We start from the raw sequence: 27,881 nt of genomic DNA on the forward strand, positions 1-27,881 counted from the left end.
CTGCTGAAAGACCATTTAAAAGTGAGCCTTGTGCTTTGAAGCTAAAGTTGGAAATGCTGTAGGGAGGACAGAGACATTGCTTTCATCTGATGAAGATGTCAAATGCTTCTCTTTTAAGCTTTCTTTGCAGGTGTCTCGTTCATGGTGCCAGGATTGGAATAACTGGCAAAACTGTATTGGTCATTGAGCTCCCTTGCATCCTCTGGATCCACAGATTTTGAATAAGCGATTTCCTTTCTTTGCTGTTTGGTGTGGGTTGTTGAGTCAGGGTTGTATTGAGGAAGACAGCATCGCTACCTGTAAATCCACATTCCCTCAAAGGCTCCTTGACTCACGGATTGAGTACCTGTTGCTGAGAGAGAATTTAATTAAGGAACTGGTCACTCTGGTGTGGGTCCTGGCTAGCAGTTTAGGAAGTGGGAGCTCCTTGATCTAGTGTGGTACTACACAAGCATAGCAAGGATTGCAGAGGAGTAAAGACCATTTATTTCTTGTTCTTGCATCACAGCCTTGCCTTTGACCGTGTGCATGGAAGCCTCTTAAAGAAACGCCAGTAAAGCTAGGCTTTCGTTGGGCTTCCGTCATTAACCGGCAAACCTTACTTTGCTTGAACTTAAGCAGAGTCTTCACTAGAGGCTATGAAGTGCTAGAGCAGTGGGCTTCAGGAGGGATCACAAAGTGGAGTCTGGAATGGAGAAATCGAGAGTTCAATTCTCTTAGCTGCTTTGAAGCTGACCGGTGATGTTCAAGGCAGAATGGTGTAGCAGAGTATATTTATTGCTTTGAAACCATGGCAAAATATAGAGCTTCCTTTTTTTCCTCCTCCTTGACAGAGACCTGAAAGTTGATCCTTGAGGATGTTCCCTCTTTTCTGTGCTTGTTAATTTGGAGGTCTTGTCTTCTAGATCTAATGACAGTAATTAAAGGCTAAGGATAGGTTTCCTTTTCCTTCCAGAAGCCGTGGCAAGTCCATAAAAGAGATGGACTATTCTGGATCAAGGATTTGTCAGTTCTTTAGAACAGATCTTTAGCTGGTAAATCAGCATGTCTGTTGGTGGTGTGATGCTGATTGGGGATCTGGATCTCTTTCCAAAACAAAGACATTTTACAGTTTTTCTTCTTTGCGGGGAAGAAAATACAGTTTTCCAGGTATGCTGCTACTCGGGAGCACTGGGTCCTGGGCCTGAATCATGCTCCCTGTTGCCCCCATCGATCCCTGCTCCTCATCCTCCGTGAAGTTGGTTCTCTGAGTCTGTTTGCTGCCATGTCTTATGTGCCTTCCCCCATCAATCCCTGCTCCTCATCCTCCATTAAGTTGGTTCTCTGTTTGCTGCCATGTCTTATGTGCCTTTTTGTTCCTCGTTTGTCAGGGCAGGTAGTTGTCTTGCAGTATGTAAGCTGATTGTTCCTACATTTTGGCTTTGTGATCCTCTACTCCATAGCCACGTCTGCCAGGCCTGTCTGAGAGTGTTTTCACCCGCTGATGCAGGATGTGTTGGACATCAGGAGCAGCTTTGTCTCCAGAAACGTCACTGGACTGGCCAAGCCACTTAAGGCTGCAGGAAATAACATAATTAATGAGACTTAGTTCTCTGCATCTTGTACCTGACAATCTCAAAGTCACTTGACAATGCTAATTAAAGCTGATCACACTCCGCTGTTTTTAGTAAATAGCTATTATCCCTGCTTCACTCTTGCTTTAACAAATGATAGTGCCAGGCAATGTGAGTCATTGGAAGTTATTGGGAATGCAACCGTAAGAGCTGCCTTCCGGTTTCTTCGCGCAGGCTTACACGTCCAACTAGAGATTGTTTCTTTTACACCTGTTCAAGTGTTGGTATAGCGCGTTAAAAGGCGTGATGTTTTGCTGACTCACAAAAATACGTAGCTTTTTTTGACTCTTTTTTTCTTTTTTTTTTTTTTTTACTGCCGTTGTGACTTGTCCAGGACGAAACTCCTGAAGTCAAGCAAAGGCTATTAAAAGTTTCAAAAGCTGAGGGTGCTTTGAATGTGCCCTTCAGAGAACTTTTTGATCCACGGAGAGGGAAAGCAGAGTGGTGTCAAAGCTGCAGTGTCACTTCTCCTGTTTCACGTTGGCAGCGATTTCATTATGAGGACAAAAATGTAGTGTGGTATGACCTAGGTGTTGCATAGCTCAGCCACAGAACTCTGGAAGACCGAAGTTTCCCTGGTGAAATATTGCTAAAGGACGTCTCAAGCAATATGTAATTAAAAACAGATTGTCCAGCATCACAAAAATAGATGGAGTTAATAATTAACTGGGGGGGGGGAGAGTCTTGACGAGAATCCCGGGAACTCCCAGTTCAAGCATGCGTCAGTAGGCACAGAACTGTAAGAGGTGAGTCAGTTCACATACCTTGGCAGGAACATGCAGGGTAGTGAGGATATCCAGGAGGAACTAATGGCAGAAACTGGCAAGGTAACAGCTGACTTGCCAGTCTTAAACTAGATTCAGTTATAAAATATCCGTCATGTGAAGATCCAAGCTATAAATCTTCACCTGACTTTGCCCCCTTGACATATGGGTTGCTAAATGAAAACTAGAAGGATGATGACTGAACTGCCACGGAAAGTATGTACGTCATTAATATAGTAACCGTTGCATAAAAAGTGTTGCTGGCAGAGGTGGGTCAGAATTCAACATCTTATCCTTAGCTTCACTCAGAAAAGAGATGGATGTACCAGAATAGAAAATAAAGTCACTGTCTCTCTGGTGACAGATGTGCTTCTGGGCAATGCAAGGCGGGTTAAAAGATGCTCCTGGGAAGAGCCCTCTGAGCAGATGGGTTTTGTGAGCAGATGAAAACTTACAGGATTTGACAAGGGGAGCTTGCAACTAGTAAGTCATGACAGGCAGCTATGGCAGATCCTTCTTTCAGCAACAAATGGCTTTGAGGATATCGGAAGTGTACTTACAATAGATAAATGTTCTTGCCGTGTTCCCTGTCAGTACCCAGCCTTTATCAGGGAAACAGATGATCCATCCAGCAGACCAAATTAATTGAATCCTAGTCATACCTACATTTGCCAAAAAGGAAGATGATAGAGCAATGTAAGGAGCACCAAAAAAAAAGTAATTATATGAGATGATTTGGATAGCTAGAGTGTTCTGCAATTAAAACAAATGACGACGAGAAGTTGGGAAGATAAAGAGTGTTCCCATTCTGTCAGTAACTGGTCAGTTAGATGAGAAGAGCTTTTCCTTGATGTCTTTAGCTCAGGTTGGTACTACAATAGTGAGGCGAGGGTCTTCTTTCATTTTGTAGAACGCTAGTACTGCGTAATACTGGCAAAGTATGATGTCCTTGATCTATGGCTCCAAATGTCACCGTCACATTGAACGTGTAGGTGTTTTCAGTAGAAGGATGTGTATGAATTGAACACATCTGACAGTGTGTTTGAGCCACTGCTGTTGGCTCACTCGAGTGCATCATACCAACTTGGCCAATTCGGATAAAGGACCGTTGCCCCGTTGCGGGGGATGCTGGCATGAGTTTTTGTAAAATGTAAGGGAGGAAATGAAGTCATTTGTGTTTTAAATTAGTTCAGCCTGCAATTTTTGTTTATTTGTGGCACAAGTGGGATTTGCTGGTAGGAGCAAAAGTAAGTGCTGGCTTGTTTCAAATTTGTCCTGGCCCACCGTGATGCTTTTCTGCACGTATGTTTCCTCCTGCATTTGGTAATGCACACTGGCATCTATTTTATTGGGTTATTGAATTCAGCTGTGATGGAGCATACCTGCAAAGCAAAGTGGGCAGCTTGCAGCTATAATGCTTGCCATGCTGCTTGTTATCAGCAGCGCAGGCTCTTCTGCATTGCAAAGATATTGCTGCCAGGCAACTCGTAGGAGAGTGGGAAGAGGATTCAGGCAGAGATGTCAGTCATTCCTCGGTAGAGGCTGAACCTTGCATTTCGTGTTCGCGTGGTTTCAGAGACAGGCCCGGAAAAGGTAACCAGTTTTGAAGCCAGCCCTGTGAGATGATGTTTGTCCTAGCTGTCCTGTGCCTTTTGAGATGAAATTGTAAAGGGAAGAGTTTGATTAAAATTTCCAGAATGATTTCCCTTCCCTGCTTCCCAGGGGTGTCTGTGGTGTGTCTGAGTGGATTGTTTTGAACAGTCTGCTTTGTTCTGAATTGCGGGGAGAGATGAGTTAGCAGTTCTGACACTGAATGGTCCGAGCCCAGCCTTAGATCTGTAAATAAAGTCAGAAAGGTCTCATGGTCATCTGGTCTCTGTAGTCTGCCCCCAGGAAAGAAGCATCTCTGCACCATCTTCACTGAGTTACTTTAACCTGTTCCTTCACTTTCCAGTCACTTGTGCGCTGTAGCTCAATACAAGAAAGCTTTTGCTTTGCGTGCAGGAGTCCTCTGGACTTGCTTCTCACCATGGGGTTGCACTTGGAACCTGAAAATGCACTGGTGTGGATGTTACCTATTTAAAAAAATAATAAGTGAAATTTTTAAATTTGATTTAATTTCCAAATTGACAGAAGGTAAATCAAGTATGTAAAGAACAATTTTTAAAAAGATTTTTTAAAATTACTTTGTGTTTAATAAGTTATGGATGAGTAGTGTGTACAGTGACAAAGCTAGACAGACTTAAAAAAACATTCCAGCCCAAAGTGAGTTTTAAAGATTCGCTGTTTGTTCCTTTTAAGTTTCAACTTGTTTTTATGTACCTTCCACATCATCTTCCTCAAAAGCCTCTCCATCAGAGAGAGACCAGGAAGTTTGTTGTAGGGGTGCTGAGCCTATTTTTGATGAGAAGTCGTGATAGACCACAGACTGACATATTGCTGCTTTTTAAGGAGGGAAAAAAAAAAACCCACAACTCACCAACTGCCCCCTTAAAACCCCAGCCTTTAAAATGCAATTAATATAATATTGATAGCTATTCAGCAGAATAGTAACTCTGACGTTTTTCCTGACAGGCTGGCTGTGGTATGTGGAGCACGGCAGGTGCAGCACGGTTGGCGGCATGGGCATGCCCGTCCCTGATTCACCGTGCCCAGATAAATCTTTTAATTGCTTCTTGTTGAACCTCTTTTTGATGCCGTCTAGTGGTTACCTGGCAGTTGCCTGCAATGCTGTTTACCACCAGGATTGCCTTTTTCCATCCATCCAGATCCTTGTTCCCAGAATCATAAAGTGCTTCCCAGTGGTGGAGGTGCTGTCTCCAGTGTGCAGAAGAGAGAACTAGGGCTCACAGAAATGAAGTGCCTTGCTAGGAGATATCCAGAGGAAGAAAGGGGGTTAAATATATTTCTAGTCGAAGGTGGTCTAAGTGAGAAACCTGCTCCATACCATTCTTTGTATTGCAGCTGTGTCCATGTATCTGATAAAAGTAAATGCAGAGGATTCCTGCCAGCCACCTTCCATAATTTCTCTTGTTACTTCCCTGTTTCCAAGGGCTTGCAAGGTTTGGAGAATGAGCTGCAGGAGCGCGGGCGTTGGAGAAGGACACTTACGGTTCGTGTATCGGGAGTGACTTTTGTTGATCGTGCTAGTACTGCTGAGCTGCGTGCAGTGTCATCTTATCAAGTGTTTGAAATTGGTGCATTTCAGAAACTTGATACTGAAGGAGTAAAGGTACATTCTGTGCACCCATATGCTATTTAAACTCCTGTCTTGGCTTCCCCTTGTGTTCTGTGTTTAAATTCAGAATGATCATCCTTTCTTTCAGGGCTTTTCACAATGTACATCCTACCCTCCTACCTTCAGATGATCTGGCTTCACCTTTTCCAAAGCTGTTGCAGTCCTCTCTGGTAGTGAGGATCTCCAGAGCTGCCCCAGACCAGGACCTTTTGTGCAGTATCACATCATCAGAGCATGAAAGCTCCTTAGCTGTGCCAGGTGTCCCTCAGGGTTCAGCACCTGAAATTCTGATGCTAACTTTTATTCCACAGGGAAGACTGGCAAAACTGGGCCTTAAACCCAGACTCCAATTTCAGCGTATCACCTTGGAGACTAGCCTTCCTCTTTCGATCTGCAATACATTAAGCAATGTTAAGACAGTTTCCATGTCAAGAAAACCCTGGTAAGTAAGTGTGCTTACCTCAAGCATTTTCTTAAGAGTCACGCTCAGACCCTGGAGCAATGCAGGCTGCTACAGTTTGTGACCTTGTAAAAACACAAAACTCTCCTAACCCAATTCCTCTTGTGCTTTCGTTGCACTTGGCATAGGTACATCTCTAGCTCTTTCTATATTGAGAAGAGGCACCAAAGAAGAAAGGTTGGGTTTCCAAATTGATGGATTTTTTCAGAGCTACTACAGGCAGCTTTCTATAGCATTTGCTACGTTCTAAGAAGTATTTAAACAAACTAAAATTTATGTTCAAAATCAAATAATCCATAAAACAAACCCTCAGACCCAACAAACCTGTTGTTTGTCCTGCCAGAATGAAGAGGAACATTTGCATCTGAGCTGCATCACACATGGGTTTTATGCAAAATTAGACTTGCGTGTGATAGTTTTTGTTCTCTGCCGTTGTGGCATATGGACTTGTACAAGCAGTAGTCTTGTCTAGCAAGTGTTTGGCACCGGCTTGGCATTCCTCCTTTTTTGTGTTTCCTGAATTGCTAACAGCTTCATGTGAAAAGTGGCCATTGGACAGGTGAAGGGTGAATACTGAACTGAAAAGTTGTTTGAATAGCAAAATGTGTGTAACGATTTTTCCTTCATGGAGGCAGCATCTGCTTAAAACTTAGCAGAATTAAGCAGGGCAGCCCTAACATACACAGCACATACAAGCAGTACCTTCAGCTGATTTTATCACCCATAACCACAATAAATGATGTTGATAAGCTTTTTTTCCCCTAGAATTCTTTCTTTTTGTCTAAAACAGTTTTCTGACTTCTCATTAACTAATTAATATGCACAGACTTCTGTTCCATTGACTTGAGTGCGTCCATCCCAGAGATAAATTTCTCTTGAAGAATGATAAAAGATTATGTTGCTGGTGACAGATACTCACTTCTCTAACAATATTGGGCACAATGATAAAGTAATCAAAGCTTTTTTTTTTTTAAGTGAATGGAATGATTCCACTAATGCCCACTGTCAGTGAGACTGATGAACATTAACTCATCATTTTGAAAAACCAGAGGCAGAGCCTAAAATCATCCCCATGCCTTTGTTCTATGGTAGAAAGAATGCACTGTTAGCTGTTAAATGTATTTTGGTTCAAAAGTGTTTGCTACTAGAACAGAAGAAAATACAGGAGGTTGGGTTTTGCATTGTTGAGAGCCACGGATCCTATTTAATACATTTTGGGATGATATTCAAGACAGAAATGAGTCCTTACAAGCTACTAGCTGTGCTGACAGGGTGCAAGAATGCATTTCCTATTGTTTTTCCCTCCTTTCCCCTACTATGATGAGGACAGAGCTCTTGGTAGATAGCGCATGCAAGCGATCAGACTGTCAGGCTGAATGCTGTATGACAGTAGTGCCTTTGTAAAGTATGGCTAGCATATGTGAGCTTATCTGAAGCTTTTTTCAAGGCAGTTTCTTGTCTAGGTTTCCCACTAAGATCTTAGCTCACAAATCTTTATTCTCTCCCCTGCCTTAAGCAAAGAGTTGAATTTGGTTTGCCTTCTCAGCACAGTACTAAGAACAGGAATTGCAATTAATCTGTGCTCTGATACCATCTCACTTGAGTTTTGGGGGTTTTTTCCACTTCTAAAAGGTTAGGTGTTTTTGCTGATGTTAAATGTGTTATGAGGTCAGATAAATGAATGCTCATGAAATACTTTTGCAGAAAGCTGAAGGCAGCAGATAATTTGTGTGTGCGTGTGTGTTCATTTCTGTTAGATAAATGCAGTTGTAGTATTCCCTGTTTTACTCGTTCTGGAGCATTGATACTTAGGAGACCTGGACAGAGAGGTCAGCAAACAACAGGTTAAGGGATTGCTTTTATATTATTCTGGTTGGGTATCATTTATGTCTCCGTTTGGTGTTGAGGATGCCCAAGGACTGCCTTCTCCAGCTGTTGTGCTGCAGTGGTAGGCAGCTGATCAGAAGAGACATGTTTGGCATGACCGTATGGGAGGGAAGTAGTAAAACCGGTGGTTGGTATATTTACCTATCCATGCCGAAGTAAAGGAGAGAGAGAGAGAGGTTTGCACCATTTCGTTACAAATCAATGAAATCTGAAGTTTAGACACAGTCTGTTTTCTTATTCAGAAATCGGGTAAAGTGCTTGCCGGTCCTTCTTTGTGCTCTCTTCCAGATGGTCTGTCCAACATAATCTGTTTCTTTCGGACAGGGCTTGGTGCTTTGCCTTGGAATCCAATTGTGTTTGGCCCCACAAAGAGCGCACTTAGTCTCCTGCTTCCGTGCACTTGGAGGATGAGGCACGTGGCTCACAAATTCCAGGTTCTGAGATCTGTTACAGCTGGGATATAGCGTATCAGCAGCTGAATCAGGGGCTTGGAATTTGGGCATGGTTCTGCTGTCTTGTGACTGTAAAGGTTGGCACTTGGTTAGTTCAGGAAGGCTCTGATGTGTTGCTTTTACTTACATCTAATCAGCAAAAAATAAGGAAGGATTCTGCTTTGGTTTGCATCTTGTTCCTGCCCTGTTTCAAATTTAGGGTTCAGTCCTCAAAGTGCTCCTCACTTGGGAGGGGAAAACAGCGCTGTCTAATGCAAAACTGCCTTGGTTTTGACAGCTTTCTCGTGTACGTGGAGAACGGGGGCAGGGTACAGGTGAAAACTGCCTGCTTTCTCTTACTTCTCTGATTAGTGTAAAAGACAAATCTTGCTGAAATACAGAGATGCAGCTGTGTACCAAATAGTGCCCAGGCAATCTGCTTAGCTACAGGTTGGCCGGATAAATTCCTGGCAAGACCCCTTCTGACTGAACGAGAGGAGGTTTAGTTCCTAACAAGTTGGGAAATGAGCCCTTCTGTGTCAGGATGAGTCTTCCAAAGCTCTCACTGTAACTTTAATTGGAAAAGGTTAATCTGATTAGTTAGTGTTTGCAAAGAGCTTTAAGGATGAAAAGTGCTATGTAAGTGCTGACTATTATGATCATGATAGATATGCTTTATCAGCAGTTTTCCAGATGAGTAAGACTCTTTTTTTTTTTTTCCCATTTGACTGTAAGGCGGCTGCCTTCTGGAGAGCAGAAGAAAAATATTTCAGAAAAAGGAAAAAATGGGTATCCTGTTGTGTTATTGGTGTCTGCCTCAGGTTGAGCACTGTGCATGGTCATAATATGATGAACCTTTGGCTGCACCAAATGATGCCCGTGTGAGCGTATGACAATGTTCCAGTACAGTGCTTGTAGGAACTGTTCACTGAAAAGCTTGCAGATAGTGTGCCTGGCTGCTTTCGGGGATTGTCCAGCCGGCAGCAGGTTCAGTGGGTAGCCCTTTCAGAAACGCTAAAGCAACTTGGATACCTTGAATCTTCTTTTTCAACAATGACAAGAAGACAGGGGTTTCCATAAAGACAGTGTTGAAGAGAAGGGGTTCCATAAATGGCACTTTGGTACCTAAGTGACGAGGTTTTTTTTCAGATCTCGCTGTCTGATGGTGAACATGCACGAGGCTTTCCAGCAAACAGCAATAATGGATTCACAGTCTCATTTTTGTTGTTGTTTTCAAGTATGACTTGGACAGTTTTGTCACGGTGAGATACTTGCGACCAGTGCTAACACTGGGCAGAAGAGAGCATCTAAATGGGGTGGTTATGAGTTCTGCAGGACTGCCTTCTACAACAATTTTCTTGGGCCCTACCTTCAGTTCCCCGATTGACTTTCTGATTTCCATCCCACTGTTTTGATGGTTTCCCCTTTAGCAAGCTGGAGAGATGTATTTGCTTAAGTAGCTCCAGTCCAGCCATTCTCTGCCGTGTCCCTTGAGCCCGGTGTGTGACCGGTCCTTTTTCTGGGAAGGTGCATCCATCTCTGCTCCTAAGCAGCAGAGCCAGCTTAGCAAACAAACTCCAGTGAGCTATTTTAGCAGTGTAGTGATTTGGGCGGGCTTTATTCTGACCTGGAAGATTATCAGCTACGCTTCAGGCAAGTTACTCATACCGGCTTAGAGACCAGCTCTTAAGCTCTTGTACTTTTCTGCTTTGTCCACTTCAGAAATTTCCATTGCAGGTCAGGTGTGGGGTTTTTATTTCTTGGTTTTCTTATTTGGGGGGGTGTGTGGTCTTGTTGCAGTGTTTGATACACAAAGTGCAGACTCAGAAACTGAACAAAATCACATGTTTTATAGAAAGGAAAATCCTCATGGGAGGAGCAGCCAGAGTTCATGATTAATTTCTAGAGCATGCATGCACGCCATGTATCAGGGAGGGAGGGGAGCTGCTTCCTTTATCCTTCATGCTGCTTCCATCCTCAAAAGAAACATTTGTAGCTGGTAAGGCTTATAGAGGTGCGATCTGAAAAACTGATTTCTGCCGACAAAAAGAGACCCAAACTTGAGCTGCCTCACGGGTTCTGGATGATGTCGGATTGTAAAAAGGTGTTTCCATCCTGAATAGGATTTTTGTCTGTCTCTTGCTGTCAAGAATAGTCTTCAGAGGCTGCTCCTTGCTTTGACTGCTGTCAGAGCAGCTTCTACCTTCGGAGCTTGCAGGGAGTAAGAAAAGAGAGTGTAATGAAGTAATCCTCCATTTCCCATGTGGAAACTAGGGCAGAATGGAGAGAAGAACAGGTTTGGTGACTCCTGTACTTTCTTGGTGGCTGAGGAAACCCAAGTCCAGCTCCCAGCTTTCCCGCAGGCTTCCGGGGTGTTGGATCTGTGAGTCGCACAGGACAGCAGCTGGCAGGGCTGACTCCGGGTCCTGACTTTCTCTCTAACAGAGTCCGGCTTCGCCAAGGGCGGTGCAGAGTTGGGCCTTGAGGTGTGCAGCTCCCCAGAGGTGTTGGGAGACTAGGCTTGATGAAAATCTACTTCTTGACATCTTTGCACTTCCAAATCCAGTAGGTGTTGGGAGAATGAGTAGAGATTGTGAGCATCAGAGCGATAGGAAGATGGTAGGTAACAGAAGCAGGAAGATGTGAGGGCAGTCAGCAAGTCAGTGGCTGAGCTGTGAATAAAAAAATCTGTCCTCCTTGATGTAATCCATGACATCACACCTGTCTCCTGGCTGCTCTGACTCTTCCCTGCTCTCTCGATCAAACCCTAGATCATCCTGTGGGCTAGGAGAGCGTTGTCACCTTTGTGAGCTGAGTGTTCTCTCTCTGTTCTTTTTTGAACTTAGATTTGTGTGAAGTCTCCCGTTCCCTCTGCCCGAATCTCTTCCTCTGAAGCAGTCACCAGTGTGTGGAGCCTGCCCCACACCCGTCACCTGCCAAACCACGGCCTTTACCTGTGTCTTCCGGTGTTTCCCGTGCGACCCGTCCTGCGGGAGTGCCTCCTGGGCCACCCCAGAGTTCACACAGCGCTCAGTGGCTCCAATGGTGAAGATGACAAGGTCCAAGACTTTCCAGGCATATCTGCCTTCGTGCCACAGGACCTACAGCTGCATTCACTGCAGGGCTCATCTTGCCAACCACGATGAGCTCATTTCCAAGGTACGTGCCATGACCTCATCGGCAGGTGCTGGGGTGGACGCCTCCTCCCCGGGGAGCGGAAGGGTGCATTTGCTCACACTGCAATTCAGTTGCTGTGGAAGTGCCCGGCCTTAACCGGTACCGCAGTTTTTGCTTGGAAAATGGGCTCTCAGCCTAAAGGATCTACTTGTGAGCTGCCAATCTTGTTTTAAGTGATCTTGAAAATAGCTGCAGGGGACAGGTTTCCAAATTTGGGCCTCTGGAGTGCTTACAGGTGGTCTGTCTCTTCCCATGATACCGCCTCCTCCCTCTCATTTCCAGCTGTAAAACTGCACTGATGGCCAGGACTGTGTGAATTACCTTCCTGATACTTGTTCATGTACATGCTTGTCAGCATAGCCAAAGGTTTGTTGCATGATCACAATTTAGAGGCAAAGTGTCTGGAGCTGTTCTCTCCATTAAACTCTGAGCTGTACCAAGTGACTACACTAAAGCCCCTTCTTAAGGGAAGGTTCTCTGATGCTTCTACTGACATGTAAGATGACTTTCCAAAGACTGATGAGTTGTTGCTCAAACCCTCATATTTTTGCCAGTTTAGTAGCAAGACTCTTTGCAGTGAAAAAGCAAGGGATGGATGGTAAGATACATTCTGAGCTGGGGAGGGTGGAAGGATTCTGACCTGTCTTCTGATCTGTTGATCACAAGGAGAAGGGTCTTGAGGATAAGCTAAATTAAAAGCTTTCAGAGCCAGTAAGTCGGGGGCCTTTGATGCAGAGGGAGCAGGCCAGTAAGAGGATCTCTTTCTGAAGTGCGAAAACTAAACTTTCTCAGGGTGTCTGTTGAAGCCTGCAGTGCCTGACTGTGGTCAGGCATCAAGTTTCCAGGTTTTGGCTGCCTTGGCAATCAACTGTTCCATAAAGTTTATTCAGCTTATAAAATTTGTGTTCAGAAAAAACAGACGCACTGTAAGATTTATTAGCTGAGATGAGAGGAAATTGTACTGTGAGCTCTGTGTGTGTGCACAGCGTAAACTGGTTCAGCTTCTTGGAGCAGCCTTGAGAGAAAGGTGAGGATCCCAAGGGACAGAGGTGCTCTCCCCGTTAGAAAGTGTGTAGTGCTTCCCCTCTTCCTGCTTGCATGGAAAAGATTAGAACGTGTCACCTTGCACCAAGAGCATCTGTCCTTCCGGGGCTGACATCTTAGCAGCTGTGGAGGTCCTTTTGGATTCTCTGTGTTGGGTGCTCAGACTTGTCGTCTTCTGTTGGAGGTTGTCTCCTTCCTTTTTCTCTTGGTTGTTGCACGGACCAGATTGATGCGTACCTCTGTGATGTTGTTTCTGTGCCGAACAACTGAATTTAAGTGTTCTGGTATGAATAATGCTGATTGCAGGCTGCTACAATTTTGGTTTTTGCAGTTTCGGACTAGACAGGTATCCTGTTAGGCTATCGCCTCTGAGTCATTCTGGGCCTCATGGGGCCTCCTCTTGTTCTGGTACAACTGCAGTGGTTCTTAGCAGAGCTGTCCTTGAGGACCGCAAAGCCTCAAGCTTTTAAAGAGGAGAAGGTTGTACATTTCCTCAACAGAAAGAAGTTTTTAAATGTAAATGTCAACAGTAGTCTGTCCCCAGACCTGGATGTGAAATACATTCGATCTCTTGGATCATCTGCGTGACTTTAGGCTCCTGCGCTCAGCTGAGATATCTGTAAAATGGGATAGTCACTCCCCTGCCTTTTTGCCTTTTCATTGGGAGAGTTGTTACCAGCTGGATTTTGTGTTGGGACGCAGAAGATGCTTTACTGGATAAAGAAAGGAGGCTTGTTTTACTTACTGTTTTTATGGTAGATGAGAGTTTGTGCTTTGCTTGCTTTTTTTTTTTCCTCCTGACATAGCCGGTCACCAGTCAGGGAAAACACAAGGCTATGCATGCCCAGTGTTTTCCCCTTTGGCGTTTCCTTCCCCTCCTTGTTCCGTGTCCGTGCTCCTTCTGATCCGCTGTGCAATGCAGCCGGCTTTGCAGGTAAGTAGCTTCCAGCAGGGCAACGCCAGTGCTGCGGACTGCTTGGAATTTCAGCTTCCAGCTGTCGAGGCATGCAGAAACTGCCCAAGAATGCTGACTGCTGAAATACAGACACGAGAGGGAAGGTATGAAAGCACAATGTGAGGCTATGTGTGTTGAATCGTGGAAGTATTAACTGCAGTGTGCTGCAGTGCTTGTATCTACTCGTTCTGAAAGTTCATTGTAGACTGTGGTGTAAATTTGTAATAGTGTTGGGGCGGCATTGCTGGTGGAGCACTAGCAGGTTATGCAGCTTGAATGCAAAGGGTTTGAGGTTTTAGGTTTTATTTCTCAGAGTTATAAACCTTAATAAGATACATTCTTTGTATAATTGAAAACCTTATAAAAGTAATTGTGCAATCATAATTTGTGCAACTGGCTATTGAACTGAAAGCAGAAGGGCAGTCCCTGCCTCACGGGGTTTCCAATATGTGTAGAAACTTTCCCAGGAAAACTTAAATAGTCATTTTTTTTATCTGTTTGAGTTAGATTTTAAACATCTCCCTGCGACCTTCTGCAGTTCTTTCATCACAGCCTTATATTAGCATCTGAGAACCAGGCAGTGCAATTGCCATGCTTGTTTCCCATATGAAAATGTGGCAAACGGAAGGAAGAAACAAGTGCCTTGAGGACTGAAAAGGGAGTGGGCGATTTTTGACAAACTGGAGCGTTTCTCAGTCTGCAGTGTATCCCATCTTGAACCTGACTATGTCACTTTAATCAAAACAGCCCAAATGACACCATCTTTGGAAACGTTCCCCAGAAAACAGGCTTTTATGTAACGGCAGGGTGTTGGTGATTTGGCTTGATGAAATTAATTCCTCTGTTCCTTTTGCCCCAAGTTGTGCAGAGACCACATGAGAGCTGTGCTGCTTTGCATGCCATGAGCTTTTAACTCCTTTGGATACATACAAATTGCAGGATTGGCTCATGCTGTTGGCTGAAACGCAGGCTGGAGCTGAATCCCAGTATTGTTCTGTCTCAGTCCATACTTTTACTTCCTCTTCGTCTCCAAGTTTCCCCTCTTAGCCCTTCAGCACCAGCGTTAACTTACTCTGACTTCAGAGTGTTTTGCCAGGACCAGGTATCCGTAACTTTTTGACAAATATGCCTTGGCAGGGTAGCTTTTGCTTTCTTTTCTACTGAAGGAAAACCTTGTGCATTAAAATGGGTAGAAGGTTTCTCAATAAGCCATTGCTATTTAAAGAAAATAATCGATGCTGAGGCTTTTAAGAAAATCCGAAGCTGTTACATGAAGCCAGTTACCAAAATGCTGCCTACTTACTTGGCCTTTTATCTTCTGCAGCCGGAGGGAGAAAGTGGTTTAGTATGTCTGATTTGTAATAAGATCTACATTGTGGGTTGGATCGTCTGGCCAAGAAAGGTCTTACTGACTTAGGAAATATAAGGTGATCGGGTAGATTGGGTGGAGTGAGTAACTAGTTTTGCTTTATATGTTCCTCTGGTGTCTGGGTTAGCGTGAGTGGAGGTTCTTGTTCACTTGTAGCAATGCATCATTTAAAAATCTGTGCCAAATTTAGTACATACTCTTGTTTCATTGCTTTTTTCCAATGCCTAAGTGGACTGAGACTTTGGGAACTCAACCTTGCCCTGCAACAGATTCCTATTTGACCTTGAGTAAGTCACTTAATGTCTTTGTTCCTCCTTTCCCCACCTGTACAATTGAAATGCTGCTGTTTTGTCCAGTCTGCTTGGAAAATAAAGCTTTGGAGCAGGTACTGTCTGCCCTTATGAATCAGTACAGTGTGTCCTAATCCTCTTTGGCTTTACTGTAAGAATAAAAATACCATGCGAGGCAACTGTAGTTAAAAAGCGTATTTGCAATTGCCAAAAAATAAGTGAAAGATACTTCTTGTTAAGCTTATCCTTCCCAGCCACAACATCTCATCGTTTTTAGAATGTTTAAGAAAAATATATATTCGATGATCAATGGCTGCAAAACCTCTCCAGGAAGGAGATAGAGGGGCTTTTCTTAAGAAATGTGCCTTCTGCATCATTTTCTAGTGGGGCCTGGGGAAACAGCTGACATGACAGACATTCAACAGTGTAAATCACACCTTTTCTCTTTCTTAAAGTGGCAAATGTGATGCTGCTTTCTACCCACTCTGTGCTATTCAAACTCTTTGCCAGCCTTTTCTGTTTGAATTCCTATGTACCTGGTGTCCAGTAAGAAAGGATGGGAACAAGAGCAGAAAGATACAGGCCAAACACAGCCACCTTAGTGTCTTGGTAGCTGACTTTTTTTGCTATGTGAACAGTAATTCAGCAGAAATGTCCCTGATTATGGAAATATGTAGAGAATGTCTTGTGGGCGTCCTGCAGTTCCTTTTTTCATGAATTGCTGTGATCCAACTGCTTAACATTATGCAGTGATGTATCCTCTGAAGTTAGCCTAAGGCTTGCCAAGGAAGTTTAATGTCTTCCTTTGATGCCTGCACAGGACCCTTACTGAACATGAATGTGAAATCCTTCAACACAAAAGGCTGCAGTTCCTCCAGCACAGAGAATTCAGAAAAAACAGAGAACTTGTGTATGCCTGACTCTCAGTTGGGGTTGGATTGTTAGCTGGGGAGCACATAGAAGCTATCTTTCCTACCTTCTCAGACAGGAGTTGCCAGCTTTATAAGCAAACCTCACTCCCCATCATTGTGGCCTAGCTGCTTCCCTGGCTAGCAGACTGCTGGAGCCTGAGCTTGTTGGTACAACAGTCTCTTAGTGAGCTTTATGGCATGCTGAGAGCATCAAACTTTGCTCCGTGTTGCAACTGGGGGATCTTAAAAGGATTTGAAACTTCGGTGCTGGCTTTCAGGTGAGTTGTGGGTGAATTCAGCTGCTTTGAGGCATTTAATGCACCATGTATAGGTGAAGTAAGCAGCAATGTTGGGCTTTTTGGTTTGCGCGGTTTTTTGTTGTGTTTTTTTTCTTTCTGAGTATGTGGGCAAGGCAGTGTGTAGTGTTCTTGGTGCTTTACTCCCCATGAACCAGCTGATATTTGTATGTCCGTTTGCCTTGAAGACATGAAGTTGTTTGTTGGGTGAGGGGAGCAAACACACAAGTTAAAACACTAATCCTAAAATTACAATGTGGTTGTTTCAAAACTTTAATGGAAAAAGAAAGAGGCATTTAGTAAGTGTCCAAGACTACTCAAGTGAAAATCCTGCGTTTCCATCATAGGAAAAACGGGGAGGGGGGGAGGGGGGAGGCGAGTATTCCCTTTTCATGGGTTAAGTTCTGATTATTTTTCATTACATGGGGTTTCTTCTTGCTTTAAAAGTAGATCTTATTTCTTCCCAAATATGAATTTAAGTTCCCAGCTTCACAGTAATGCACTCTTAAGGCCAGGAGAAGCTATCACATCATCACATCTGACCTCCTCTAGAGCATGGGCCAGCGGATTTCATCATGATTGCAGCATGTCTTTCAGAAAAAGCATTTAGTCTTGATTTGAAGACTAAATTCACTGCTCCCCTTGGTCATTTTTTCCAGTGGTTAATCATCCTTACTATTAAAAATTGGAGACCTTGAGTTTAGATTTGTCTGGCTTGTGCTTCCTGTCATTGGCCATTATTTTCTTTCTTTTGCCAATGAAATAAAACCTATAGTACCTACTATTTCTCCCTATAAAAGGTTGTGGTATACAGTAAGCAAGGTCACTCTTGATCACTTTTTTGATAGGCTAAACAGATTCAACTTTGTCATGGTGGAATGTTGTTTTTTTCCAATTCTGTATCATTTTTGTGGTTCTCTTCTACATCTTTAGCGTTTCAACATCTTTTTAGAAATGAAAACAGGGCTGGTCTCATTGTTCCAGCCTCAGACTCAGCAGTAACATCTTTACAGCGTACACATTTCATAATTGTATTAGTCTTACTGGCTCAGCACCGCACAGTAAGCTTCTGTTAATTTATTTGCTGTTAGCTCTTTCTGCACCAGGTTTATCAATTTTATGCACATTTCTAGAAACTGTCCAGTAGGTTTTGGATCCTGCTTTTCAGCTCTTGTTTCCTAATGAATTGTCACTTGTAGGTATTATTCAGAGCTTGCTCTTACTTGCAAGTGTTGCTAGAGTTCAAGCTGTAAGTGAAGAACAGCAAAGCAGTTCCGTGAGAAATGATTAGAGTTTTTTAGCTTCCCATTTCACTGCTGTGAACTTGTGGTAAGGTATCTTGTAGTTCTTGGCTTCCATGAAGCTTAAAAATAAGTGTGGGTTGAGAGGACTTTGGTTCTCAGTAGAACAGTGTGTCACCAAAGCTGTTAAACGGGAGCCTTTTCTTTCAACATTTTGACCAGGAGATCGAGCATTGATTAGACAGAGGTGAACTCTTGCAATCAAACTCATCGCCAGGACCTTTACGAGGCAGATTGGTGTTTGCTGACCTTGCTGTTGCTGACCTGTATTGCAGCAGGGAGGAGGGGAGTGGGTCTCAAAGGCTGTTATTTGAGTACATCAGCTCTGAGCAGCCTGTATTTGAGAGGGAATAAACAAACATAAATACCCTTTGCAGGAAAAAGTCAGGATATGAAATCTGAGCTGCGTAATGAGTATTTGTCGTACCTACTCCATAGTACAGCTACCTAAATTAGATCTTTCTGTCCTGTGTAATTGCTTCCTCTGGGGCTTACCCTACAAGTTACTGTGCTCCCTCAGTTCCTACTGTCCGTAATGGGATCTGAAGACAGTCAGGATCGAGCCTCTTATTTAGTCAGGCTGTGGTTGTTTAATAGAAGGAGCCCAAGGTAATTTGTACCTCCGTGTATAATTGTGTTTATACAGCAATTAATTGCTATGTGATTTTAAAATACTTCATTCTGCTCCAAAAAAAGAAGGGAAAAGGTAATAATTCAAAACGGTTTAGAATTCCCTGTCAAGGAGGAGGGAGAGGGTAAAAATGGATTTTTCTAATCCGTCACTTTCTTTATGGAAATAACTCTCCTTTCATCTGCTTCTTCCTCTGCCTTAGAATTGATGACCTGGGCATAAATAAAATATTGTTCCCATTTATTATCCAGGGAACTGCCAGGGACGAAGGACAGTGAATCATCAGGGCTTTTGCTGCAACTGCTCCAAATCCTGAACAACTGGAGCATGGAGTTGATCAGGTCTGAGCCTTCCTGGGTTCGCTGGGTGTTTCAGTTGTTGGCCCTTGCATTTGGAAGAGGAGGAAATCCCAGCAGGTTTGAGGGCTTGCTGATGGGGCGAACTGCCCTGTGAACTTCCCATGCAGGTGTGTACTTTTAATCTGATTTATAGTTGTAAGAACGAGCCCAGGAAAAATGCAGCTATGTGTCTCACAATTTTGAGACCTCTGGTTTAATCTGCGATTTAGTCACACGCGCACATGAGTGTGGAGGCCATGGAGGGGGGGCTTTTTCACCTACTGCCTCCTGGGGAGAAGACCCTGGCTTCTCAGGAGGAGTGTCTTGGGATAATTTCTATTGCAGTCTCATTTTATGGTAGGAGGAAATGCTATCAGAGGGCTTCACATCTGTTTTAGGGGAGCTGCTATGTCTGCCAGCAAGAAGCAGATCTCTCTAGGAGAGTGGCCTCTCCTGGAGAGGGGTCTCAGCGTCCGTCTGTCAGAGGTGTTTGGCCTGACAGCTTTGCTCATCCAGCAGAACTGAAACAGGCAAGGATTGAAGCTGGAGCGCACAAGGAAACTCCACCCAGAGTCTCCTCTCTTGAAATACACGGTATGTTTGCATGGAAATCACAACTGTTAGAGTAAGTAGCAATAACAAAAGCAGAAACTGAGACTGTCTTTACCTGAAAACTGTAATTTGAAGATTTCCAGTGATCTCTCTCCTTTCAGCAGTGATTGCCACGGAAGGAATGAGTTAAAATTAGATTAAGCTTAGCTGCTTATGGAGTATCTCAAATATGAACACCTCGATTCCAGCCCATCTCTGAGAGGGGAGTCTGGGGAGAAATGCAGGCATGGGTACACACATGTGGTCTGCTTCAAATGTGTAGGAGGCTGGGCCTGTCCTCCAGTGCGCACATTTTTGTTCAGTTTCTATAGAGGGCACATCCATAGTAATAAAATAAATTTCAGTATCACAATGCTTGTTTTATAGCAGAGGTGAACATTCAGAATTTAGGCAACAGATTAAACAATGAAGGATAACTTTTGATGAACCTTCTCAGCAGTAAGGTGTGTACATATGGTGGCTTCATCTCGGTGCTGTGGATCTTATCCAGGGGCAGAGAAGAGCTGCTGCCCTGGACAGATCTGCTTTTGCTGAAAAGCAAATCTGCTCTTGTAGTCAGCATTGGTGCTATTGTGAGCTTAGCAGCTGTATTAATGGAATACACTGTTCCACTGGCACATGGACAGTCACTATTATGCTGCTAATTAAATAACTTGTTGCATTAGCAGTTTCCATCTTCCATCCCAGTTCTGTCTTGTGTTTATCTCTAAAACCCGTGCAGTAGCAATAATTAATGTGGAAAGAAAGGGCTTTACCCTCCCCCTGCCACACCTTTTTAAAATCATTATTGTTGGATGCTTTGAGCCAGCACCAACCTGCAGGAAGACAGCAGCACTCAAAAATGGCGGGGGAACCCCACAGCTGCTGCTGCAGTTACTGCAGATTCACCAGAATAAAATGCATTTTTCGTCTCTGTGTGCAGAAAGACAGCACTGGGCTTTATTGTCATCTTCTGTAGTTTTTCACAGTAAATAGCAAAATGCTTCTCTCCATGTTGTCCTTCTTCATACCAAAATGTGAAGGCTTGCATTCACTGGATGTTAGTGATGGCTTAAGTGCCAGAGATGCCAAACTCATCTCAACTCCCTTGAACTTTTGTAGACCTGGGAGTGCTGGTGTCTGTTGGGACTGAGGCCGTGGAGGTGAAGGGATCGGGGTTATCCAGCAGTATGGGCCAAGGCCCAGCATGAAGACCTGGAAGGTGTGGATTTTCATTTCCTTCTCTTGTCTTGTGTCATCCAGATCATACAGTGAATGTGGAGCTTACCATCTCCTTTCAGGCACTGCGTGTGGGAGATGGCCTGCCCTTCTCCAGGGCTCAAGGTGATGCTTCTGGGAGGAGCTCTGTGTGCTTCATACGAATAAACATCGCTTCTGCCAGCAGGCATACCTTGGTAGCTTTCCTTGTTTTAATGTTAGGTCAATGTGGGTCTTCTATTGCAAGTGGTCTTCTACTTGTCGTCCAGCAGAAATTAACCTGTGGTCTTTCTGTGTGCATGAATTTGTGGCTTCCTCTCTTTAATCCAGTGTTGATTCCACAGGCTGGCTTGGCTTATTGTTTGGAGTGCGCTCTGTGGGAAATGAAGCAACTCTCTAAGGCACATGCCTACCCTTTCTCCCCACTCCCCTCTTCCCGTGGGGTTAAAAATGCCCGTTAGGCAATGTACTTGCTCTTAGTTTTGCCTGATTAAGCAGTCTGGTGTCAATACTTGTGTAGTTCCAGAAGTTGGTGGAGATCATTAGAAAAGCTTAGATCTCACTTAACTCTTCCCCTCAAAGAGAGATCACTTTCCCATGAGATAGAGGAGAGTTTTGCCTGTGCTGTACATGTGTATGATACAGCACTTTGTTCTCTGGCAGCGAAGAGCAGTGGAAGGGATGGAGGAGAAGTGTATACTCCACAAGAAGATGACTGGACCTGCTCAAAGAACTCAATGCTAAATTCCCTTTCTATCTGCAAGGCCTCTGGTAGATCTTGAATCCTTGATCTGAAGTGAGGACATGTGGCAGCCATCCATGCTCACAGAAGCTGTGCTGCCCTTCTTCCTCTGGTCTGTCCAGAGGAATGTATTTTCCTTTGGCAGAGGGAAGCTGAACAGGAGAGGAAGAGAGTGGTCGCTCCCTAATGCAGTGCCCATGCTCTCTGCTCTCATGGGGCTGCACGTGTGTATCCCCCCCTGCCTGGGCTGCGGAGACAAGAGGGGTCTGTCTCCTGAAGCTGCTCTGATTTTTTTGTGCCCTTTAAATAAATCACAGTAGTTTCTATTAAAAGTAAATACTGCATCTGCTTTGTTTCCCCACAGTATTTCCATTCTTTTTCATCTTAAAGTCAAGTTTTGAAGCACAACAGCAGCAGCAACCGGAGACCATCAAAATCACAAGAGAAGCCCCAAAATATCGTGAGGTTTTATGGAAGTAATAAATTTGGTGATTTTTTCTTTTTTACTTGCCTTCAGTTGTTTGCGCCTTTAGCATTCACGTTTTGAAATTTCTCTTTGAAGTCTGTGGGCTAGAATAAATAAAAGCAGAGTCCAGGAGGCCAGGGCTTTAATAAGCAGCCTGAATAGCACAGGACTCATGATAACATGATGAGACTTAACAGCGTTGCATTTGGACTGAGTCAAAGTCTGGAGGGGAGCCCGCAGGGCATGTTGGAGGGGGGAAGGGGACAGAGCAGTTTGCAACTACTTTCTGAATTTTGACATGCCTTCCAGAGCTTTGCTAGGGCTTTAGCTTAGCAGAGTGATGGCTTAAATTGTGTTAGAAATCTATGCACTTGAGGAAAAATGAAAACCTCAATTTTAGGTGATTTGTATTTCCCTAAATACTGATCTTCATTAATTGCAAAGCCTCCAAAGAGATCTCTCCTCTGCAACTGCAAAATAAAAGCTCCCTTTGAAAGAAATCTTTTGCTCTTCCCTCTGCTGATAATGGACAGTCATACTGACACATGAATTAATAACTGGGAATTTGCTCCTGGATCCTGACCCATTTAAATCAGTTTGTACAGCCTATCTGCCTGGGAGCAACACAGCCCCATCAGAGCATTGGTGTCACCTTCGTGTTGTGCTGACGTGTGTTTGAGAACTGCTCCGATGAACAGGACAGAGCAGCATTTCATGGCTCGCTTCTGATGGGATCAGGCATCTGTATGGTCCTGTTTGTTTTTCATCTTCCTGAGCAGCGTTGATATTGCGGAGGTAACGCCACAGAGTGTGCGCCAAATGTCCTCTTGCGGTTTGTGGTAGTTTTTCCTTAGCATTTTTGGAAGTCGTGTGAACGGTGCTGATTTTTCTAAGTTTCAGCTCCTAGAAACATGAAAAGATGAGAGAATCTCACTTTAAAAACTGAAACAGACAAAAAAAAAAATCCTTATTTTAAAAAGAATAAAAATAATCAACTACTACTAAAATCTGCCTGAGTTTTGAGCCTTTGAGTATTTTAAGGATCAGGAGTGGGGAGTCTGGCACGTGACATTGGAACACTTGGATTTCAGAGCACAGCAAAGTCCATGATGTGAAAGCTGCGTAAGCACTAAAGGGCTCTTGTAGGTTTGAGTAGATCTGAAGATGGCTTCAGCTGGCAGTGACAGCTAACTTCCTTCAGCCTCTCTGGAAAGTCTGCCCTTCAGTCCCTTCTGGTTGTGGCACAGGGGATGGAGGACTTGGACCCGGCTCACACACCATTGCTTCTGCGACATTAAACAGTTCCAAGGGGTAAAGGTTCTCCTCTTGCACACAAAACAGGAGGAACTGATGCTTTCCCTGCAGAAGTGGGATGTAACGGACGCGTAAGGTTCTTTGGTTACTGACGATTTGCTCCATTATGTTGACCTTTTCCCTGACAGCATCACCATACGACCTTTTCTGAGCAGCAGAGAATTTATTTCACGGGAGGTGGAGGCGATGCCAGCGGGATAGCCTGCTGGTGTTTTTGCGGGTGTGTGTTCAGACCTTTTGCACTGTCTGGCTGCAGTCTCTTCCCACCTATCCTGTGCGGTGAAAGTGCTGAGTTGGTTCCTGTTAGGACAAAAGGCTCTTATCAGAAACACGGCTCGCCTCTGCTTGCGTCGAGTGTGGAGGGAATGAGGGGGTTGAATGAACACCTGCGGCTGCCAGGAGGCAGAATAAAAAAATCGTAAGAACATCTCTCATCAGAATTAAAAAAAAATAAAAATGTAGAAACATCTTTCATCTTTCTAGTCTGTGCACCTTCCTTCTCACAGGCTTCGTAACCTGAGACACAAACATGGTGTAAAACTGCTCAGATGTAGCTGTTCCTGGGATGAAACACAGCAGACTTGTAGCTTTTCACTGTGTATTCGCACAGCAACATAAACTGCTGGGGAATAAGGCCGTGCTGCATTAATTGAATTACTTCAGAGATGAGTTTGGTCCACTAATTCCGTATCGACTTTGGGCTTTAAATAGCATTAAGAACCCATGTTAAAACTCAATTAAAACTCAGGAATGCAGTTTGAACAGGGTAAGGTCACATCTGTGCATGAGGTGGAATAATGTAACCGGTTCCCTTGACATGGGTCTGTGTCTTGCATAATCAGAGCAAAATTGAATCTCGGTTTAATCTGATCAATGACTGTCCCTTCTGTGAGGAAGAACAAGGTGGAATTAATGAACCCTGAGGAGGTCTCTCTAGTCTGTGCAGATACAGGGACCAAATAATTGAACTCATGCTCCCTTGGGAAATACTGGAGTATGATGCAAGTCGATGGTTGAAATGGCTCACGCTGTCTGGGGCAGACCCCAGAACCTGCAGCAGGTGTTTTTGTAGTTATATTTTCCCAACTTTCTTCCCACTCTGCAGTGGCTCAGAAGTAACCTCCTCATAGAGTCATCGTTCACCTAGTGCTGTTACCAGACGTAGCAGTGCCTCTAAACGCATTGCAGGACTTATCTTTTTAATCAAATTATTATTGCCATAGTTAATAGGGCTTGAAAGGTGCTATTCAGGCAGAGCTTTCTGTGCGATGTTGGTTGTTAGGTGGGATAGCAACTGACGGGAATTGGGATTAAGTGCTAGAGGGAGAGGGCTGATAGGAATTGGGATTAAGTGCTAGAGGGAGAGGGGTGAGCCTGAGGAGAGCCTGTGTTTTGGAGCATATCTTTATATGCAAGCTCCTGTGCGCTCCAGTTGGATTGACATGATGTTTTGGTCATATTTTAAAGGTCTCCTCTCCCTATGCAATTTGTATTTTATGAGAACATCTCATCCTTAGATGTTTAAGGGTTAAATCAGCAGCAGGAAGATACATCTTACAGTCAGTGTTGTGCAAATGACTAGTAACTTAAAAGCAAAAGTTGCACATGTAGGTGGGAAATAAGTGGTAACAGAGCGATCTCTCCATACATCACCAGATGAATTTTTCTCACACAGACTTCAGTGCCTCTTAAACCCAGCAGTTTGTAATACTGCTCTTCCTCACTGAATTGCTCTGTCCCAGTAGGGATATCACAAGCACAGAAAACATGTCCTTTTTTTGAAGAGTCCAGATGGCTGTGGTCATTTGGCTTCTCCCGATGCTACTGTTTCGCATTGCCCAGGACGTGCCGACTGCCGTTGATCTCCAGCGGTGGCTTTGGGCCCCCTGTTCCTGTTTGCATCCCTGCAGTGAGAATTATTTGTAGCTTCAAGAGAGTAGCGTGGAGGGGTATGCTCTGTTCCTTTTTCCTCTTGTACCTCTTTGCGACCAGTTGCCTTTTTGCTTTTATTAGTTTGTTAAAAGGCTGCCAGCTGGATATAGGTAAGTGGGGGTTTTCTCTGCTGCAGTCTGCAGAGAACGAACATCAGTATGTAGCCATTTAGTCCTGGCAACTGCTTCCTATTTTTCCAGATTATTCCAGCCAGCTCTTTTTGTGTTTAGCCTATTGTCAAATGCCGTCACAAAGACTTGGGGTATTAATCCTGTCATCTGTTCAGTGTGTGGAACTGCTGAGTGGGCTGCGCGGTGAATGAGAAGCTGTAGGTACTAGGGAAAGGGGGTATGGTGTGGAGGCGTGTTTGGAGCACATTCAGAATTCATGCCTTTCCCTAGCTGTACTGACTGAATGTAAAAATTTCCTTCTGTGTCTCCTGCGGTCACCAGTAACGGGAATGTGCAAGTGCAAAGGTCTGATGGCGGTGGAAAGGCAGGTGGAACGTGAAACAGACTGGCGTGATGGAGGGGCATCGCCCTTCTCTGCATGCGTGTCTGCGTGCTGTTGCTGCGCTGCAGGAGGCTCTGAAGGAGGCATGCATCTTGCTCAGAGCAGAGTGGTGGATTCAGCGCTTCAGATTGAGGCCAGAATATAACAGATGGACTAAACCAAAATGACAGCTCCCAAGGTCATGGCTGTTGAATATATAGGGATTCAGCTTTGAGTCTTGCAGGCTGGGTCCATCTCTAGCGAGCAGAACGTGTCTGCCACAAAGGAGCTGGCGCTTCTTAGATGCTGGCTGCATATTACGCTTCCTTCTGCGGCAGATCTGGTTTAACAGTGTCTGTGAAATGCAAACTGCCTGTCCTGCAGACTGTCTCTCGCTAGAGCTGCAGTTCTGCACTGTGGTTCTTTGCCAGCAAATTTAGTTTGAGAACTTCCTACTCTGAATGACTTGTGTCTACCTCCGTACTGTGATTATTGAGTAGTCTGTGTGATTGCCCTTTGAACTGGATCCATGGTACAGTACAAGGAGAAAAAGCTATTTCCCTCAAACCCTCCCCCCAAGTATTTGTTTTTAAAAATAATGGTTTCACAGATCTAATCTGGAATCAGCACAGCTGAAGGGGCCATAATGAGTGTCCGTAAATTGGGTGATAGGAACTTCTTAAACCAGAGCAACTGCCAAAGGCATCTTAGCGTGGAGCTTCTGCCATAAGGAGATGGCTTGGCAGGTGAGGATCGGCAGCCAAATAGCTGACTCCAGGCTTGTGGTTTCCCACCTTGGTGCTCAAATCAGCAATCCTTGGGCCTTGCAGCATTTAGATGCCTCCATACTGAGTGGAGCACCCACGAGCGGGGAAGGTTTTTGAACGTGAGTAGACAGGAGGAATAAGCTATTGTGCATTGCACATCTCAAAAGCTTGTATTATTTTTCAGAGGGCTCAGGCACAATGGGGAGGGAGAGTTTTGTTGCTGGCATATACAGATGTGTTTCCAGCCAGGCATTGAGCGTTAGCAGTGCAGAGAAAAATATGCGCTTGGGCTTTCAGTAGGAAACAACAACAGAAAAAATCCTTTTTGTTTCTTTCAGCTGGAAAGTGATGCGAGGAGCTGTTGTTTTAGAGAATAAGAAGTCTGGATTTGTAAGCATGCGTGTGAGAGACACCTTTGAATGTGTATCAAGAAAATCTACATAGAGAAAATGCATAGCATATAAAGTAGGTCTTACTGCTGACTGTCAGTGTTCAGTGAAAACCAAGCTTGTTGTGGAAATCTCTTTGTGTGTTTCTTGAAAAAAACCCAAAGTATATAAATATATCTGTTTCTTCTGGTTTCATAGTGCCCGTTACAGCATGTGCTGATTTTTCTGGGGTACCAGAAGAGAAGGAACATCTCCAGAAGATGCTGAGGTTACATCACTCAGATAAGACCTGCCCGTGCCACCTTTATAAAGATACAGTCAGCTTAGTCTTCCAGAAAGCAAATGCACTGGTGAATTTGAGGGGATTGCCAGACTTCTCTCACTTCTTTTTCTCTGATTTGCCAGATTGTTAGCTAGCTAGAGGGTGAATATTAAGACAGGCAGCAGCACTGAAAGCTGAGCAGTGGTATGTTGAAAAGTTCTGCTTGGGCAGGAGATAATTAATGTGATTTTTTTGCAGTGTCCGCCCTTAGATACCCTAAAGCACTGGCTTGAGCTGGAAGGAGGGGCACCTCTGAAAGGATGCTGCTGGCCCCTGGGAGTGGGCTGGAATGGTGTCCAGTGAGCCCTGAGCACAAAGCTGATGGGTTTGGTTTTGTTGTTTATTAAAGACAGGCTTTTGTGCAGCAATAATGGAAAATCCTATTTCTGTACGAATAAAAACTTTGCTCCCGTGGTTGTTGTTATTGGCAAACTTAGTCACTTTGGTGTTTATGGAAAAGTATTTACTGGGAAGGACTGGATGGTTAGCAAGCTTCATCTGCTTTCATTTTGCTTTGATGGCACACATGTTGCTGTGGGACCTTCTGTTTCATCCTGTACCCCATCCACAGTCCATCCTTCCAGGCTGGTATCCCTCTTCGGCAGCGTGGACAGCCAACGCCTCTGCTCTTTGCTGTAGCAAGGTAGAGCATTGCCTTGGTCTGGCTTGGACTCTTCTTTCTGGCCTGGGGGGGCATCAGCTTTGTGGGGGTTCCTACTTTACCACACAGGATGCCGAGACAATGCAGTGTTCTGTAGCAGCCAGGCTAGACCTAGTTGACACATGGGGTATGAGCCAGCTGACAATAATAATAAGAAGAACTTGAGTGCTGCAGAAGGATTAAAAGAAGCTTCTCTAATAAATGCAATTACACAAACATGCTTGAGCCATGTGTCCTATTTAATTCCTTCCCAAGAAAAGAGGCATTCCTCAGGGCACTGCT

General features: G+C 44.3%; 1 protein-coding gene across 1 annotated transcript in view; it reads left to right on the forward strand.

Moving 5' to 3' along the window:
* Window positions 1-11,242: 11,242 nt before the first annotated feature.
* LOC104158689 (protein yippee-like 2) overlaps window positions 11,243-27,881 on the forward strand; it is a 22,369-nt gene continuing 5,730 nt past the window's right edge. Inside the window, exon 1 of the mRNA XM_009696411.1 lies at window positions 11,243-11,552. Within this exon, the coding sequence (XP_009694713.1) occupies window positions 11,436-11,552 (117 nt within the window). The 5' untranslated portion in view covers window positions 11,243-11,435. The remainder of the gene's footprint in view (window positions 11,553-27,881) is intronic.

Source organism: Cariama cristata, unplaced genomic scaffold, assembly GCF_000690535.1.
Source record: "Cariama cristata isolate BGI_N322 unplaced genomic scaffold, ASM69053v1 scaffold7970, whole genome shotgun sequence".
NCBI lineage: Eukaryota > Metazoa > Chordata > Aves > Cariamiformes > Cariamidae > Cariama > Cariama cristata.